The sequence below is a fragment of the Oppia nitens genome, unplaced genomic scaffold (assembly GCF_028296485.1).
Source record: "Oppia nitens isolate AA-2021 unplaced genomic scaffold, nextdenovo-longstitch-racon4-pilon3 scaffold2_pilon_pilon_pilon, whole genome shotgun sequence".
In the NCBI taxonomy this organism is placed as follows: domain Eukaryota; kingdom Metazoa; phylum Arthropoda; class Arachnida; order Sarcoptiformes; family Oppiidae; genus Oppia; species Oppia nitens.
The window spans coordinates 9438299-9456984 of NW_026533210.1; the positions used below are offsets into that span (position 1 = coordinate 9438299).

At 23.7% G+C, this 18686-nt stretch overlaps 3 protein-coding genes across 4 annotated transcripts; 2 read left to right on the forward strand and 1 right to left on the reverse strand.

The window, feature by feature from the left end:
* The first annotated feature begins 538 nt into the window (after positions 1-538).
* LOC128954985 (GATA zinc finger domain-containing protein 14-like) lies at positions 539-9557 on the forward strand. Of its 2 annotated transcripts, none has more exons than XM_054300609.1 (5): positions 539-674; positions 739-981; positions 6097-7164; positions 8634-8934; positions 9018-9557. In XM_054300609.1, exons 2-5 carry the CDS (start codon positions 888-890, stop codon positions 9226-9228), a joined length of 1674 nt encoding a protein of 557 aa, XP_054156584.1. In that variant the 5' UTR covers positions 539-674; positions 739-887; the 3' UTR covers positions 9229-9557. The 2 variants fall into 2 exon arrangements, with proteins under 2 accessions (XP_054156584.1, XP_054156583.1); XM_054300608.1 differs by having other exon boundaries at positions 539-631.
* Positions 9558-13378: 3821 nt separating this feature from the next.
* LOC128955179 (DNA-directed RNA polymerase II subunit RPB7-like) lies at positions 13379-14168 on the reverse strand. Its single transcript, XM_054300824.1, has one exon. The coding sequence runs from the start codon at positions 13946-13948 to the stop codon at positions 13433-13435; it is 516 nt and encodes a 171-aa protein (XP_054156799.1). The 5' UTR covers positions 13949-14168; the 3' UTR covers positions 13379-13432.
* Positions 14169-15548: 1380 nt separating this feature from the next.
* Positions 15549-18406, forward strand: LOC128956340 (dual specificity mitogen-activated protein kinase kinase 7-like). Its single transcript, XM_054302058.1, has 9 exons — positions 15549-16388; positions 16495-16712; positions 16810-16923; positions 17005-17232; positions 17330-17509; positions 17591-17647; positions 17729-17895; positions 18047-18092; positions 18182-18406. Exons 1-9 carry the CDS (start codon positions 15893-15895, stop codon positions 18299-18301), a joined length of 1626 nt encoding a protein of 541 aa, XP_054158033.1. The 5' UTR covers positions 15549-15892; the 3' UTR covers positions 18302-18406.
* Positions 18407-18686: the final 280 nt, after the last annotated feature.

Below are 18686 nucleotides of genomic sequence, written 5' to 3' on the forward strand. Positions count from 1 at the left end.
GTAATGAATTGATTATAATTTTTTTGTTGTTGAAAATATTTTAATAAAGTCCTAATTAATGTCTTATATAATAATAATATTATTATGTTTTTGTTGTTAATAACTTGTGTGATTGAAATTGTCATTTATTTATGATTTTTAAAAGTTATTTTTGATGGACAGTTATATATATGTTTAGATAGGGGTTTGAATATATAAATATATTGTAAAAATAATATTATTTTTAATAACCGTATGATAAGCTCTCCGTATGAGATGACATCCCAATCCAAATACTGAACAACAATGGGTATTGTATTTTGAGATTCTTGTCGTGTATTTTCTATTGAATATATATACTGTATATATATATAAAGGATGTAATATTCAGTGAGATATATATTGAATAAATATATTGTATATAAAAATTTTTTTATATACATTTCTATCATTGAAAACGCAAGTGTATAACAACAACCACTGTAATGTTTAGAGACAATTGACGTCAATATCCACTTTTCTATGTGTATCCCTATGTTACCAAAACTATAGCAAAAATTACAGCTAAAGCGCAACCGTTTTCCAACACAGAAAATAAAACCACCAGCAAAATGATGGCTATGAAAGGCAAAATCCAATGGAAAATAATAGTGTAATAATCAAAATGTTAAACTATAACCAACTCTCTCTATATAGTATATCTCTCATTGAATAAAATACAAATATATATACATATATATATATATATACTTTTTTTAGGTGATAAAAATGGTGGCGCAAATTGATTGAAAGAACTGGTAGTTTAAAAAAAAAGTAACTGTGCAATGTCATCATCAACAGTTAAATACCAGTCTAAATAGTTGGTTAAACTGATCCCAATCATATCAATCAATTTTTTTCAGCGGACAATGATTTGCCAATTTCTATTAATTTTGTTGGCCATAACTTTTTTATTGTGTCCATACGCTTACAGTCAGCCACTACAGCAACAACAACAGCAATGTATGTTTGATTATATAATAATTTATATAATATATAATTTATATTTTTTTTATTAACCTAATTATTCCTAACCATATTATTATTATTATTATTATTAATATTTTACATACATATGGCTAATATATATACTATATATATTATATATGATAGCTCCAAATCATAACTATGATATTTATTCAAATATTATACCATATTTTTTAAAGTTATTATTGTTGTTATTATTATTGCAATTAAAGTAATTGTCTCATTAATATTAAATGACATTTTATTTGTTGAGTTAATAATATTTGTTTGAAAACAAATACTATATATAAAAAAAATTTTGTTGTTTGTTTTATTTTAATTATAACTAATTGACAGGTGTTTATATACAGTATATAATTTTATTTTTGAGTATTAGCTTAATTATTACAGTATTATTGAAAACAATAGCAAAAACCAAAATAAAAATCTCATTAAGTTTTTTTTGTTATTAAAAAAATACGAAATCTTATATATATTTATTATTATGTGTTGAAATGATATTGAAATAGGATATCTTAATAATTATATGGTATATAATATATTTTATGATAAAAAGTATTATATATATATATAATATATACGATAATATCATATAATTTATATATAGGTAGATATGGTTTGATAATTATATTGTACATTATTTTTTCACACTATTATTAATTATGTGTAAATGATATATGGATATAATGTTATTTACCCTAAATAAATATATTACAAAAATTTTTATTTTTCATTATTATATATATATTTATTTATTAACTCATATATACATTATATAGTAAATTAAATACACACTCCATATATATATATATATATGATGATTACATATGACATTTAATAAAACAATTTAATAGTATAGTGTAAATGTATAATATATTAATTTAGAAATTTGTTTATCAAATATGTTAATTTGAGTGCAATTTCTTTAATTAAGGACACAAAATAATAATTATTATTAATTAATAATAAATTTTTATTTTCAATGTCAGATATTAAATCATAATTATATCATTTGAATTAAAACACTTTTATGTAATAATATTTATATTATTATTTATATAAATTTTTGAATATATTTGATATAATAATAAGTACGATATTTTTATTTCTATACTCTATAATTAATTTTTCTAGATTTACAGTACTTTTTGTTATTTATATCAATATATATATATATATATATATATATATATATTATTTTTTATTTAATTATATTAAAAGAAAAATCATTTTTATTGTTAATATTGATCTATAATCACACAATTTATGACATTTTTATTATCATTTAGAGAGTTTCCAAGAGATTTAAAAAATTTTCTACTATTGTTAACTTAAAAAAAATAAAATATTAAATATTATTGTGTTATATACTGTATATAATATTTAGAAAAAGATTTATTAATCAAAATATAAAATTATTAATATTATTTAAGTACATAAATCTTGAATTAAATTTCAACAACAAAAAAATCTTCTAAATTTTATTACTGTATTATTTCATTATATTATTTCATTTATACTATATTTATATATAATTTATATAAAAATCTCATTAATTTATTACTAATGCTATTCAAATGTTAATTTAATATAAAATTATATATAAACTATAATATAATACAATGAGTGACTCCTTATATTATATATATATATATATATATATATATAAATTTTATTATTAGATTATCAATAATTACATTGCTGCAACTATAATATAAAAAACCTTTTATTATATTTTATTTAGTTAATAAAATAAATAAAAATTATTTACTAATTTTTCTGAATACTAAACTAAACTTTTTTTTCAAAAAAATAAAATTTAAATTTGATTTTTCAATTGAATTATTCAACTATAATATGATGTATATTGTTATAATGTAAATATGTGTTTATCAGAGCATATAATTTTTGTCAAAAAATTATAATATAATATTTAGCTATTTTTTGAAATACATTTATATAACTTATATAACAGGAGATTATTTGAGTTTATTTTAATTTAATCTAAAATTTTACGCTAGTATTCCCTATATATCTATTGTATATCATATTTACATTTGACATCAAAAATGTTTTTAAAATCTTATTATTATTATTATTGTTTAGATGAGAGCAAACAATTTGTTAGCTTTTAAATAACAAACAAAAAGAAATACATTATCTATGATAAATAATATTAAATCATATAAAATTCATGATAAATTATATAAATAGTTATATACATATAAATTACTGTATATTATACTATAAATTATTATTATAAGATTTTATGGGACTTAAGTCGACCCGATTTCTATATATATATATTGTAGACACCATTTAGTTTGTTATTTGTTAAAATTAATTGTTTTATTACAAGATTTATACATTAGGATATTATATATATATATATATATATATATATAGGTATAGGTATTATTAGGACTTTCAATACTTAAGACTATATGACTATCGATTGATTTAAAGGTTGGTTTCTTATATAAACGTCTTATTTATCTATATATATGGCATAAATGAAAATAAAAGTCTATGTATTTACCGGAAAATAAATGTTATTTGTAACCATATATCACAATTAAATTTGATTTATATATATATATGTATATACAGTATACCGTATTTTTAATATAATACTGTATCCAACGTTTTCTATTGAAATCCATTAAATTGTTACTAAATTTAGATTTTATTTTAGACGACACTATTGAAGTTTTTCATATAAAAATTTGAGATATATTTTTAAATACTTTTATAAGAAAATGTCTACATTAATACCATTTAGATATATGATATATAAGTAAAAAAATTTTTAATCCAATACTAATACTACTAATAATAATAATACTAAAATCACATATTGATAACAACAAAAATAAAGTGTAAATAAAATCTATAAAAATATAATAAATATGATAAATAAATTTTATTATATAATAATACATTGATTGTAATCTCAAATAAAATCTTATGTAAAAGTTATTATTATTATTATTAAGTTAAGATAATCAGATTTTACGTCCAAATTATATAATAATGGATTAATTTTTTTGTTTGTTTGTTATTTTCTCAATTAAGATATAATAATAATATTATTATTATATACTATACCAACATTTCGTTAGTGTTTTAAGTTTTTTAGGCCATAGTTGACATACAATTGACACAAATTTAATTACTTTTTTCTACATCAACCTAAAAATTTGTTGAAACAATTTTCTAAATGTTTTATATTAAATTTCAACAATAAAATTGCAATAATAATAATAATAATGAAAATTATTTTATTTTATTTTTTTACTTATTATTATTACTTATATAGTTATCTGAAAATAAAAATCATGATTAATTAAATTATATTATCATTTATTGCCGAAATCACACATTCAATTGTATTCAATTACTTATGAGTTAGTTATATCTTATATGTTATATATTAAACTATAAATCAATATATCTTATATAACTTTATACTGTATATACAGCAATATTTATACACTTACATACAGTATATGATTGTCATTTAATAAATATAAGTTAATATCAAATATTTATATATATATAAATGCCAATAACTTTTTTATTTTTCTTATATTAAATATAATATAATTTATTTATTTGTTTGCCAATATAACTACATAAGTATATATACAATACTGTATATACTATATACCAATGTTACACAATAAGTAAGAGTACTTTAATTTACTGTAATATTCAGTTACTAGTAATATATATATATATATATATATATAGTAATTGTATATTTATTTATTGTATTTGCACTCAAACACAGTGTATTGTGTGTCAAGAATATATAAATGTATGAATATATTTAATATATGAAATATAGATCAATATAAAAAACTCAATTATCATAGTATTAGTAAATACAATGTTTATATATATATATACTTGTACTACAAGTTTAATAATTATGAATATGTATATTTGACCATGTTAATTTTTTTTTTGTTATTCATCCATCAATTATTATTAATATTTACTATACAGTACTAGATCCTGGTTAGAAATTATTGTTTTCTAAGTATAACTATACTTAAGTCATAATGATAATTAAATTATATATATATAAATATATATATATATATATAATTATATTAGTATTGATTAAGTATACTGTAACTCAAGTAAGTACATGTGTGAACACCAAAGGCTTAAGTGTACAAATTAATGAATGTAACTATACTTTAAACTATACTTAAGTCATAATGATAATTAAATTATATATATATAAATATATATATATATATATAATTATATTAGTATTGATTAAGTATACTGTAAATGTACAAATTATAAATGACATAACACTGTGTATAAATTATATATATATATATACAGTATATATAATATATAATTAAGTGTTTTTATAATTAAATTTTTATCAAATAATATTAATTACAAATTAAATATTTTTTTATATGGTTAATATAAGAAATAAATTATGTGTTTTTATTTTTTTTTAAAAAACTAATTCATAATAATTATTGTATATTTAAAAAAAGACATAACATATAAAAGACAAATTAGTTTTTTGAATGTTTTTACAAACGCCTACTGAATATTAAAATTATTATTTATATAGTATTTAGTGTTTAAAAAATCGTAATTTATATTATATAACGACAAAAAATTATATACAATTACATAATACTGTATAAATACTGCTAATATTAAAAAAGCATTACATTTATAATTATTAAATAAAAAAAACTATGAGTTTATTGACTACCAAAATATCATATCCTTTAGGGAATTAGAAAAATATTAATTTTCTCAATAAAAACTATAGGATTTATTTAATAATGAAAATATAAATTAATATGAATTTATATTATTTTTGCTTAACATGACATTTGCAATTATACTAAAAAAATTTTTTAATTACAAGTTAGTAATAATTTTTAATTAAATTTGATTAAAAAAATGAAATATTAAGTATATGTATTTATATATACATGTATATATAAATGTATAAATCGATATTAAAAAATTTTTAATTAATTTTTAAAAAAATCTTTAATTTTTTAAAAAATAATTTTAATTATCATTAATTATCAATTAATATAGTTAATAATAATAATCAACAACAACAACAACACGATAATAACGATAAAGTTACTAACAATAATAATAAAGATAATAAGCCGGCAAACAATGTTAGGACTGGTAGTCGATCAGCAGCTTATGTAGGCGGAGGCCAACGGGAGTACTATATTCCCACTTATAATAATCCTCAACCATATGAAAGATTAGTAGAAGAGGCAGAAGAACCAGAAGTTTTATATAATACTAACAATTTTGGGAATTCATATCAATATAATACCGCCGCCACCGCTGCCGACTATAATGTAGCCGACAATAGACAACAACAACAACGGCAACCGCAATGGCATTTGACGCCAACGTTAGGCCACTATAGTAGACAACAACAACAACAACTGACAACAACCCGTCAAACATCAAATAATAACCGACTGAATAATAATAATAATTACGATAATAGTAATGATAATAGTTTTAATAATTATAATAATCCCGACATAACTACTAGTAGTAATAGTCAACCAATTATTATTAAAAGTCAACCAAAACTAAGTCACAAGTCTTCTTCTTCTTCTTCATCATCGGCGTCGTCGTTAGCTAATGACTACAAACACCGACGGCCATCACAATACCCGATCGGACCAAATGATGAGATACAGACACCATCACCACCAGCTGCTGCTGCTGTTGGTGTTGATGCTAATGATGGCACAGTCGACGATAATAGTCGACAACGATTACGATCCATAACTAATAAATTGATTCAATTCAATGACGAACAGCAACAGATAGCCAACAGACACGGCGCCGGTGGACAACATCACCATCGAAACACTGGTGGTGGTGACATCCAAACCGCTGATGATAATAGCCATCACCAGCAACAACAACAACAACCAGAACAGCCGACGACACCAAACTTTTATGTTATGAGGCGTAAGTCTGCCAACAGTGGCGGCGGTGGCGGCGATTCGGCATTGCAGGTGTCGGCAAATCACCGAAACATACCGGTACCGATGGCCAGACAACAGGAGGCCACGTCTATCAATGAATCGGCTAATGGCGGCTCGTTGGGTGATGTCTATTTTGTCGGTAAGTGTGTGTGTATGTGTTTATCTACGTGTGGGTGTGTGTGTGTGTGTTATTTATAAGTTTTTTTGTTTAGTAAATATCATTTAATGATCACTCTATCGATCTCTATAATTAACGATTAACTTTGATTATAAATTTTAGTTACAATTTATTCAAACTAGTTAATTGACTGTTTGTTTGTTTGAATGTTTTTTTATTTCAATTAATCCAGGTATACTAATTAAAAAGGTTAAAAACATTGGCGATAATTTTGTTTACTTAATTTATTATAACTAAATAGGATAAATAGGAAACTAATAATAAGATATTATATATGTATATTATTCTGTAAATTATTTAACAAATCTATTGATTATTTTTTTGTGAAACTTAACTTAAATATTTTATAGCATTTTTCCAGCCTATAGTGAAATGCATTTATGGCACTATACAGTATATCTACCTGCTTATAAATTACATACCAGTGCCAGTACAGTATACTATTGATATAAATAGGTGTTTGTCTATAGTGTGTGTGTATATACTGTACTATATAGATATAAATTTTTAGATATTTATAAAACAATTTATAAATATATATATATATATATATATCTAAAAACAACAATAAAATTTTTATTAACATAATAAAACAACACAATTTTTTTTGGACATTACTGTAAATATTATTATATAAATTGTTTATAAAATTATTTCCAGTAGTATTAGTAGTAAAAAATAAAAAATGTTTTTAAATTGTTTTTACTTAAAATTAGTCACAACAACAAAAATGATAATAATTGAGGAAAAACAACATTTTCATTACAAATTTAATTTGAGATTTTCTTATTTATTTTATTTTATTTTTTTGGTATTTTATTTTCCATTTTATTTTGTGTGTTTGTTTTATATATTAAGTTTTATACTTATCTACTAATGTTAGTATTATATATAGTTAGGTATTATTTCTGCTACTAAAATATTTTCTATTGACGACTAAATGATACATAAAAAAAAATTTGTAAAGAAAACTCAATATAACTATTAAAAACTATTGTATAGTAGTATTCTGTGCAGAATATTCTGTATATCTATTGTGTTGTTATGTGAATGAATGGCATCTCTCTCTCTCTCTCTCTCTCTCTCTCTCTCTTTCTTTCTCGTTGTAGTCAAGAGAGCATACGAGTAGGTCTTCCAGTCAACCAACCAATCCCTTTAAGTTTGAAAATGGTTTTCACATTGATTTTCCGATCAATGAAAATAAAAACCTGAAACACACTGAATACTGAAAGAGAGTGAGTGTTGACTATACTAACAGAGAATATGGCTATGAGTTGTTAACCTTGAAATTCTGTGTGTGTGTATGAGTGCTAATATGTTTGACTGACTAATACAACAGTATAGTATACCTTTCCTCTCCAATATATAACCAATAACCTAACGGGTTATATATGTATATATATCAATATATTCTGTATGTTTCTATATAGCATTGGTCGCCTGTGTCAGCTCTGTCGCCATATTTGGCGTAATCGGCGCCGGTATTTGTGTCTACAAAGTTCAACAAAGTAACAAAGCAGCCGCCGATGTCGACTATCCGGCCTACGGTGTAGTCGGACCGGCCAGCAAAAAAGAGACCAATTCGACCGGTGGTAGCGGTGGCGGCGGCGGTGGTGGTGGTGGCACTGGTGGTGGCGGTAATGTATCGCCCAGTGGCGACCGAAAACTGGCCCAATCGGCCCAAATGTATCACTATCACCATCAGAAACAGCAGATGATTGCATCGGAAAAGTTAGTTTTTTAATATATATATATATATACAGTAGACTATTGGCTAAACAATTATTAATACATACCGTTCCCCTCCCTTATAGAGCTGTTACCACTAATCGACGCAATTCGGCCTCAGATGTCGAATCCGATGAAGAGAACGAAGAAGGAGAGTATACTGTCTACGAGTGTCCCGGATTGGCGCCGACCGGCGAAATGGAGGTCAAGAATCCCCTGTTTCACGACGATATTACACCAGTATCGTCACCGCCGGTGGTCACCGGCGGCGGCGGTAATAACTCAAAGGACAAGTAGTTCTTATAATAAATGACAGACAATTCAACCAAACAAACAAACAAATAAATAAATGTACCGACGATTAAAATCAATGATATTGAATGACAAATATAATAATAATAATAAAACACAAAACTAAAACACACACAAAATTAATCTCTTTTAGCAAAACAAACAAACATTATTATTAACTAATATTAACTAATAATTAATTAACTATAATTAATTATAATTAACAGCTGATTATAATATTAAAAATACCAAATTGAATGTAAAATCTAAAAAAACATTCCCCGATATCTCTCTAGTCATTTGAGACCAAATAATTAATATAAGTAATTAACTGACAATTATTTTTTGTGATTTTATAATTTTTTTAAAGTTATTATAATTAATTTTTATTAATTTTTTTTATTAATTATTTTTTATTAATTAATTTAATTATTAATTATGTGATTAGGCTTTAAATTTTGTTGTTGATTTAAATAGTTAATTAATTAAAATGTTATGAATATTTATTTTAAATAATTATTAATTTAGATTAATTATAATCAAATGAAAACTGCATTTATTAATTAAATAGCAAAAATTATTAATTATTAAATTATTAATTTAATTAAGTTTAATAATATTAAATTAGGCACACAATGCTTAATGTGTGCGAAAAAATAATTTAATTTTTTAATTAATTAATTAACTCAAAAAAATTATTTGTTTAATTAATTAATTAAATTAATTAAATTATAAATTTTTTATTAAAAAATACAAATTTCTAGTTAATTTTATATTGCTTATTTTATACGAAATTTTAGTTAATTTAGTTTAAATTTATTTTTGATAGCCAAGAAAAATGATAAAGTTTTCTAAGTGAGAAAAATTGTTATTAAAAATATTAATACTAATGATAAATAGTAATCCTTAAAAATTTTAAGCAAAAAAAAGTTAAAAATATTTTAATTATAAATTATGTTTAAATTTATGTTTTTGTTAAATAATTATAATAAAAGTAAATTATATACAGTATATATAAATTACTGGTAAATACAATATAATTTATGTTATTATTTATAATTTATATATATATATTAGTTATATATTTATGATATGCATTTAAATTACAGTATTATTTTTAAATTAAAATTACTTAAAAAATGTTATTTATTTTTTTAATTTTTTTTTGTTTATAGAAAATAATAATTTAAATATCAATATATATATACACCCAGATATAAATTATCATTTTAAATAAATTGTTACTGATAAAAAAAAACAACAAACAGTACATTAGATTAATGTCAATCAAAATTAATAGATACAATTACTAACTACTAAACTACAACCTGATAATTAAAAATTAATAATAAAATTTTATATATTAATATATATATATATATACAGGTATATAGCATTTTGTGCAAAATTAAAAATCAAAAAATATAGAAAATTTTTATTAAACGGAATAATTAAAATCCAATTTTTGTAATAATAACACACACTTATATTTTTCAGTAATTAATAAACACACAAACATTTTATTGTTTTTTTAACAAATTTAATTTAATTAATTAATTGTACAAAAATTTTGCGAAATGTTTAATATCCTAATAACTAACCAAAAAAAACCTAACCAACCAATCAATCCAAATGAGACACTCATTTATATGATGCATATACTTCATGTGTATATCAATAAAACAAACAAAAAATATTAATATTAATTAATATTACGATATTATAAATACTGTAATACATTATGTTATTAATTATTAATATATATATATAGATAAGTAACACAAAAAAACCCCTTAATTTAGATATTTATTTGTTATTATTATATATTAAAAGCGTATAATTATTATTTTATAACAAAATTATAGAAATGCTTAAATTTAATTTAATTTATCTATATATTAATATATTGATATATAAATAATTTATAAATAAATGTTGTTATATATTTTTTGTTGCTTTCCCCAATAATTTATTATTATTATAAATAGTGTATTTATAAATGGTGTGAAATATTGTAAAATTTATTTATTTATTTATTTATTATTATTGTTATAAATTGTGTAAATTTTATTACAAATTGCTGTAAAAAATAAACTTATAATTTTGTTGAATAAACCAAATGTTTAATTGTATTTTTGTTGTAGTATTTTATTTATTATAGAAATAAATTTTTATTATTATTTTAGGTAATATAACAATATTATTTTTTTTGTTTTTAATTAATAAAATGCAATAAATTATATATTGCATCAATATCAATTAATAGTATGCAATTAAATTTTTATCAAATAATAATAATCATAAATTTTAGTTTTTTAATTGACGTTATAATACGTGTGCATTGAATACCAATGTTCTGCTAAAATAACAGTTAAAATATAATATTTATTTAAAAACTTTTTTTTAAAAAACAAAATATGTTTTAGGATTTATATACTTAATATAAATTAATACTGTATTAAAATACATTTTATATCACAAGTCATAAATCAATTTGAAACTATCATACTATTAATAACTATTGAATTTGATATTATTATTAATACTAACAAACAAACAAAATTAATTGTTATTGACAATATAATATCAAATTATTTATTAACATTTAAACATATCAAAAATAACTAATATACATTATAAATATATAATTTTATTATTATCGCTAATATAATATATACTGGGTATATTCAATATAATGTAAATTCAAATAATATAATTTATTTTCACATAACTTAACATATGATGATATACTGTAAATTACCTAGGTCATATATGTTTTTAAAAATATTATTATATTTTAGTCAATATCCATATCACTTATAATAAATTTATAAATTGCAATAAATGATAATTATATATAATAATAATATTACTAAATAATAATAATAATAATGATAAAACACTTTAACTAAAACATCCTGTTGTTGATTATTACACAAAATAGTTAAACATATCATAAGTAGTCTTATCTACAAAAAAATATGAAATATATATTAATATATAAATAGTTTTATCATGCTCATTTTTGTTATTTTGTCTAAATGCAATAGTATGAATCATCCATCAAGATTATCATCATCACCATCATCATTGACATAGACATCAGGTGTTATATTATATTATTTATTTCAAGGTTTATATAAATACATATATATATGATATAATAGTTAAGTCTATCTAATATTTATTTATTTGTACAAATTTATCACATTTCAAATGAGTCATTGAAATTCTTAATAATTGAATCAAAAAATGATAATAAAATAAAATAATTATTTAAGTAAGCATTTAATTTTGAAACCAGAAAAAAACTTATTTATTTATTATGTAATTTATAAATATGAAAGTTAAACAACAATGTTGATAATCTAATTTATAATTATCCAGTAATGTTTAATTAATTAAATGTTTAATTTGTATTACTGTGAATTGTATCGAATTAGTACAAGTAGTTTTTTTAATTAATTTTATTTTTTACAAAATTTTTTTAATTAATATAGAGCTTTATAAAAATATGATTTTTTCTAAGTTATGTCAAATATTATGCTTACACATAACTTATGTAAATAGTGAGCTAGCTTATTTTTTAAATATTTGAGTAAACATAATAATTGTTAACTAAATTATAATGTTTATATACATTATCAATAACTAATTATAAATATATCTATTTATAATAATATATAATTTATTCGGCAATACCCGATTTATTTGAATATTTAATTACAGGTAGTACTAATTTTATTTATTTAAAAAAATAGACTAACCAAATTATCATGGATTCAAATATCCTTGAAAATAATATTATCATCACCTTTAAAAATCAATCAAAATTATCAGGGCAATAAAAATAATAATAATTAGCCCAGAGTCATTTTTATACCATATAATTAATAAAAATAGTTATTAACTAATATATATATATATATACCGGTAATATATATATATAAGAAAATTAAGATATATATAATATTAAAAATTATGTATTTTAATCAAATTATTTTTATTTTAATAATCAATAGTTAAAAGATAATTACAATAGAAAAATAATATTTATTATTATTATTATATAGTAATAACTTAATTACGTTAATGCATAATGAAATGAATTAAAAATTGTGTTTTTATTAATGAAATTATTGTATTAATTAATTAATTAATCAAAAAAACAGACACACATATATATGATAGACAGCAACAACAATGTGGATCAATTGAGTCCAAGAAAGTCGTCCATCAGTGTTCCGATGGCAAAGATATCGGTTGCGTCGATACGGGTGCCGACAATCTTAAGACGAATCTCGTCGTCCTGTTGTATCACAACATCTTCATCCTGTGTCTTATAGCACGGAGGCGTTGAATTGGCATCGAAGGTCATATCGGCCGGAATCGAGTGTCGGCTAATGAAACACGAAAGCGGACCGATTTCGGTAAATATCCCCACTTTGTTAACCTGTGTGACCACACCGTCGAGGACTTCGCCTTTGAACGGCCTGAAGACAATAGCTTTGTATTTGATCGGATAGGTAACAAATCCGGTACCCGATTGTATTAGGCCGGCACCGATGTTGTCGATAGTGGTCACGGCAATGACAAAACCGTGTTTTCCCGTACAGGTGCCCTCAACTTCGTTGAACAGTTTCTGGCGGACAGTGTCCAGTAGTTGCGAACCGAAATATCGCGGATGTAATTGGATTTCATGTTCGAGACTCATATGAAAAAACATTTTTTTTATCGATGTTGTCGGTGATGATCACCAGTAGCTGATCCACACACTAATACACACGTGATATATGATATCAACTGTTTATTTGTTTGTTTGTTTTGTTTGTAATATTAATCGATTGGTTATTATGTTTATGATTAGTATCACTGGTTTTAATGCAGTGTTTATTACTGTAATGTTGTTTATTGCGCGCGCATAGAGTGTCCAACTGTCTCTCTCAATGGAGTTAATCGGTATTTTTTGCAAACAATATGTTATTTTATGTTATTATAGAATTTAAGATTTTCAAAAAATATAATTTAACTAATTTTGTTATTTTGTCAATAATTGTCATGAAAAAAAATTGTTATTTTTAATGTATATATATATTGTTTTTATTATTTAAGTCTACTATTTATATATGCATGCATAATGCTGTTATATAGCAAACTTTAGATCAGTGATCAAAATTAAACTTTATAAAACTAAATTGTACAAATAACCTAGTACATATTAAATGAGTAAGTGTTTGTTTAACTTACTCATTGTTTGTTATAAATTATGAAAATTACTATTAAATATCTGTTAAATTATATGTTATGTTATATATGTATCACAAAGTTATCATGATAACACTTAATTGTGATCACTGCTTTAGATTGTCCTGAATTATTTAATAAATAAATCTGGTCACACTATACAATTTTTTGAAACATACATACAATACATTACATTACTAGAGAGGTACCCCCACCCCCACCCCCCATTTCAATACAAAAATTAGTATTAATAATAATAAAATTTAAATTATTAAAAAAAACAAATAACAATATATAGATATATAAATGTAGATAGATTATTTTTATTTATTAGAATATTTTTAAAAATAAATTAAGCATGCTGGAAATATTTTTTGACTTTTTTAACTTAACACTATTATTATTATTATAATAAATTATATCGAATATATATAAAAAAAATGTAACGACATATTTGAACGATTTGTTTGCAAAATTTCTATGCAATAATACATTAAAATAAAATATAAAAAATACAGTATACACTGCATATATAGTGTGACGTCAAGTACAGTATGTATTAAATATACAGTATATCTCTAGTATTAATATGTAAGGCTCTGGTTATACTGTATGTACAGTATATACGATTAAATCAAACCAAACATATAATTGCAGTAAAAATATATATCTATTTTATTTTTTTGGGTAATCTATTACTACATTAATATTATTACTGTTTAAATGCAATTGTGTTTACTATACGCTGCTTATAGTCTATCGAGTACTGTATTGACACTGTATTTACTGATTATATATTAATTTATATATTAATTATTATTATTATTTCCACACTATATATATACAGTATATATACTATGAGATAATGTATTTAATTAATTATTAGTTTAGTTTTTAAAAACAAATTATTATATATTTTGTATTATTTTTGTATTATTTAGTTGTATTAATAATTAAATAAATAATTTTCATGTATTGATTGATTAATAATAATAATATCAACGAAAAAAACTAATAATTAATTTACTATACAATGTCTACACAATTATTATATATTGAAATGCAATTCAATAATTGAATCGTTGTTTTGATTAATAATCACTTAATATAATTGAAAACCCATTTGTATTGTTATTATACAGTATTTTCATTGAATAATAATAATAATAATATGATAACAATAATAGTTAATAATAATTAATAATAATTAAATCAATCAATTGATCCAATCATTGATTGATTGATTGTTGTGTTGTTGACCACAAACAACAACAACAACAACAAGTGTGACGACAACAGCCATCACAACAACCCGTCTCTTCACGCGTGTTGTCTCTTAGTGTGTGTATTGTCCACAACATCGGTGAAGATCACATCCAACTGTCTGTGTGTGTGATCATCACCTAAATTGGATCCCGTCGTCAAAATGATGGCATCCATTGAAAAACAATTGCAAAGCCTAAGACAGCGGCTAAATATGGAGAACGAGACGGCCAGCAGCGGCGGCGGCGGTGGTGGTAGTAGTAGTAGCGGTGGCGGCGGCAGTGGTGGTCAAAACGGGTCCCAAAGCGGCGGACCGAACAGCCAAAAACAGTCGCCATCGTCTGCATCATCGTCACCGCAAGCAGGAACTGGTGGTTCTCCAGGCGGGTTTCGGGCGCCACCAGCCTTGGCCACTGCCAGCCATCATCATCGCCAGTGGACACCACAACCGGTCCAACAGTTTCCGAGAAGACAGTATTCGTTGAGCGCTACTCAACGTCAGAGTAATACTAATTTACAATTGAATTTAAATCAAGACGTTTCGGCAGCCGTCGCCGCCGCCAACCGTAATAATAATAATAATAATATTCGCCAAAATGGATCCCAATCGCAGTCACTTAACGCTCAATGTCTTAGTCCACGGCCTCGTCCGCGAAATTGTCCGCTTTGTTCCTCACTTTTTATTCATTTTTTCTAATAATTGCTGTCAAAAAAAACTAATTTATAACTTTCTTTCTCTTTTGTCTTCTATTGTCAACTTTATAGTACTGATTGGCAGCAACTTTGGCGGTGATGGTAGACCTGCATCGCCGTCGCGTAGTGTCAAACCGCTAAATCTTGGTCAGCCCAGCGGTGGTGACCATCGAAATCAATGTCCGCCAATGCAGGTGATCAACGATTCAAAGTTTAACAATACTAACGACGACCAGAAGCTCAATGAGATGTTCAGGCAAAACAACTTTGTGCTTACCATCGATGGCAAAGTATATATATATATATATATATATATTTATTTGATTGAATTGATTTGTTATTTTAACTGATCTCTCATTTGTCTATTATTTATATAAACAAACACAGAAATATGCCGCACAAGACACTGAACTCGACTATCTTGACGAACTCGGCTCAGGTAGTTGTGGTCATGTCGTCAAAATGAGTCACAGACCGTCTGGCAAAGTGATTGCCGTTAAGGTCAGTAACTTTGTTGTTGTAGTTGTCTTCAAATTACTTGAAATTAAAAATATATATATATTTTGCACCAAAAAACAACAGCAAATGAGAAGAAGTGGTAACAAAGAAGAGAACAAACGAATTACAATGGATTTGGATATACTGCTCGCCTGTCACGACTGTTCCAATATTGTCCAATGTTATGGCTATTTCATCAAAGACACTGAAGTCTGGATCTGTATGGAACTGATGACCACTTGTTTCGATAAGATGTTGAAGAAGTTTAAGTCGCCGATACCCGAACCGATTTTGGGTAAAATATCAGTAGCTGTAAGTGATGCCTAAAAATGCATTTATTTCGTTAAATGTCTGTATTATATATCAATACTTATTTATCGGTAAATTACTGAATCGGTTATATATATAGACTGTAAAAGCGTTAAACTATTTGAAAGATAATCACGGAGTCATCCATAGAGACGTTAAGCCATCAAATATATTGATCAATGAAAAAGGTGTCGTCAAGCTGTGCGACTTCGGTATCAGCGGTCGTCTTGTCGACAGTAAAGCCAAAACCCGATCGGCCGGTTGTGCCGCTTATATGGCCGTATGTGTTCAGATAGGATATGTTTTGTTAATATACCTATTAATGACTTTACAATTGTTTACTTTTATTTTAAATATACAGCCCGAGCGTATTGATCCACCCGACACATCAAACCCATCATATGATATCCGAGCCGATGTAAGGCCACACAAATGTGGTGTTTATGTTAAATGATTTTTTTAACCAATTTGTTTGTTTGATTTGGTGTTAAATATATAGGTCTGGAGTTTAGGCATAACATTAGTAGAGTTAGCGACCGGTAAATTTCCATATCACGAATGTATTACCGATTTTGAAGTACTAACAAAAGTGATCCAAGAGGATCCGCCAACACTTCCAGCCGATAGAGGATTTTCACCAAACTTTTGTAGTTTTGTTAAGTCATGGTATGTAATACTTTTACCGGTAAAACGGATGTATGATATATGACTGTATGTGTGTGTGTGTGTGTGTGTGTTTGACTATGATTTTGATTGATTCCCTATATATTTTATAAGATATTTATATAAAAAAAAATTATAATTTTTTTGTATTTAGTCTAACAAAGGACTATAAAAAGAGACCCAAATATAAGAAACTATTGGTAAGTAAATGAAAATCAAATTATATCTCGGAAACCAACTCTCGGCGAATCTAATTGAGTGAACATTATATTTTTGATTTGATTGATAGGAACATCCATTTATCAAGTATTACGAAAAAGTTGAGGTCGATGTCGAGCAATGGTTTACTAATTTGATTCGCATTGAAAAACTAATTGAATCGGAATTGAGTCCAATGATTGACAATTGATTGACTGACTGACAGATACAGACAGACACACACACACACACACACACACACACACGCAAAGCATTATGTAATTAATAATTAATTAAATAAATTAATGATTTGGTTTTATAAATTTAAAAAAAATGTTTGTTTGAATTGATAGATAAAATCCATATATTATTGAAATTAATTACCGTAATTATTATTATTATAAAAATATTTTTTTTAAATATAAATGTTTTCATCGCTCAATTTTTATGTGTTTAATATCGATATTATGATATATATATTTTTACCGGTAATTTTAAAATTTGTTTTATTTTATCTCTATAATAATAATAATAACAACAAAATTATTATTTTTTAATTTTCTATTCTATGATATATATTTAAATTTTCCAAAAAA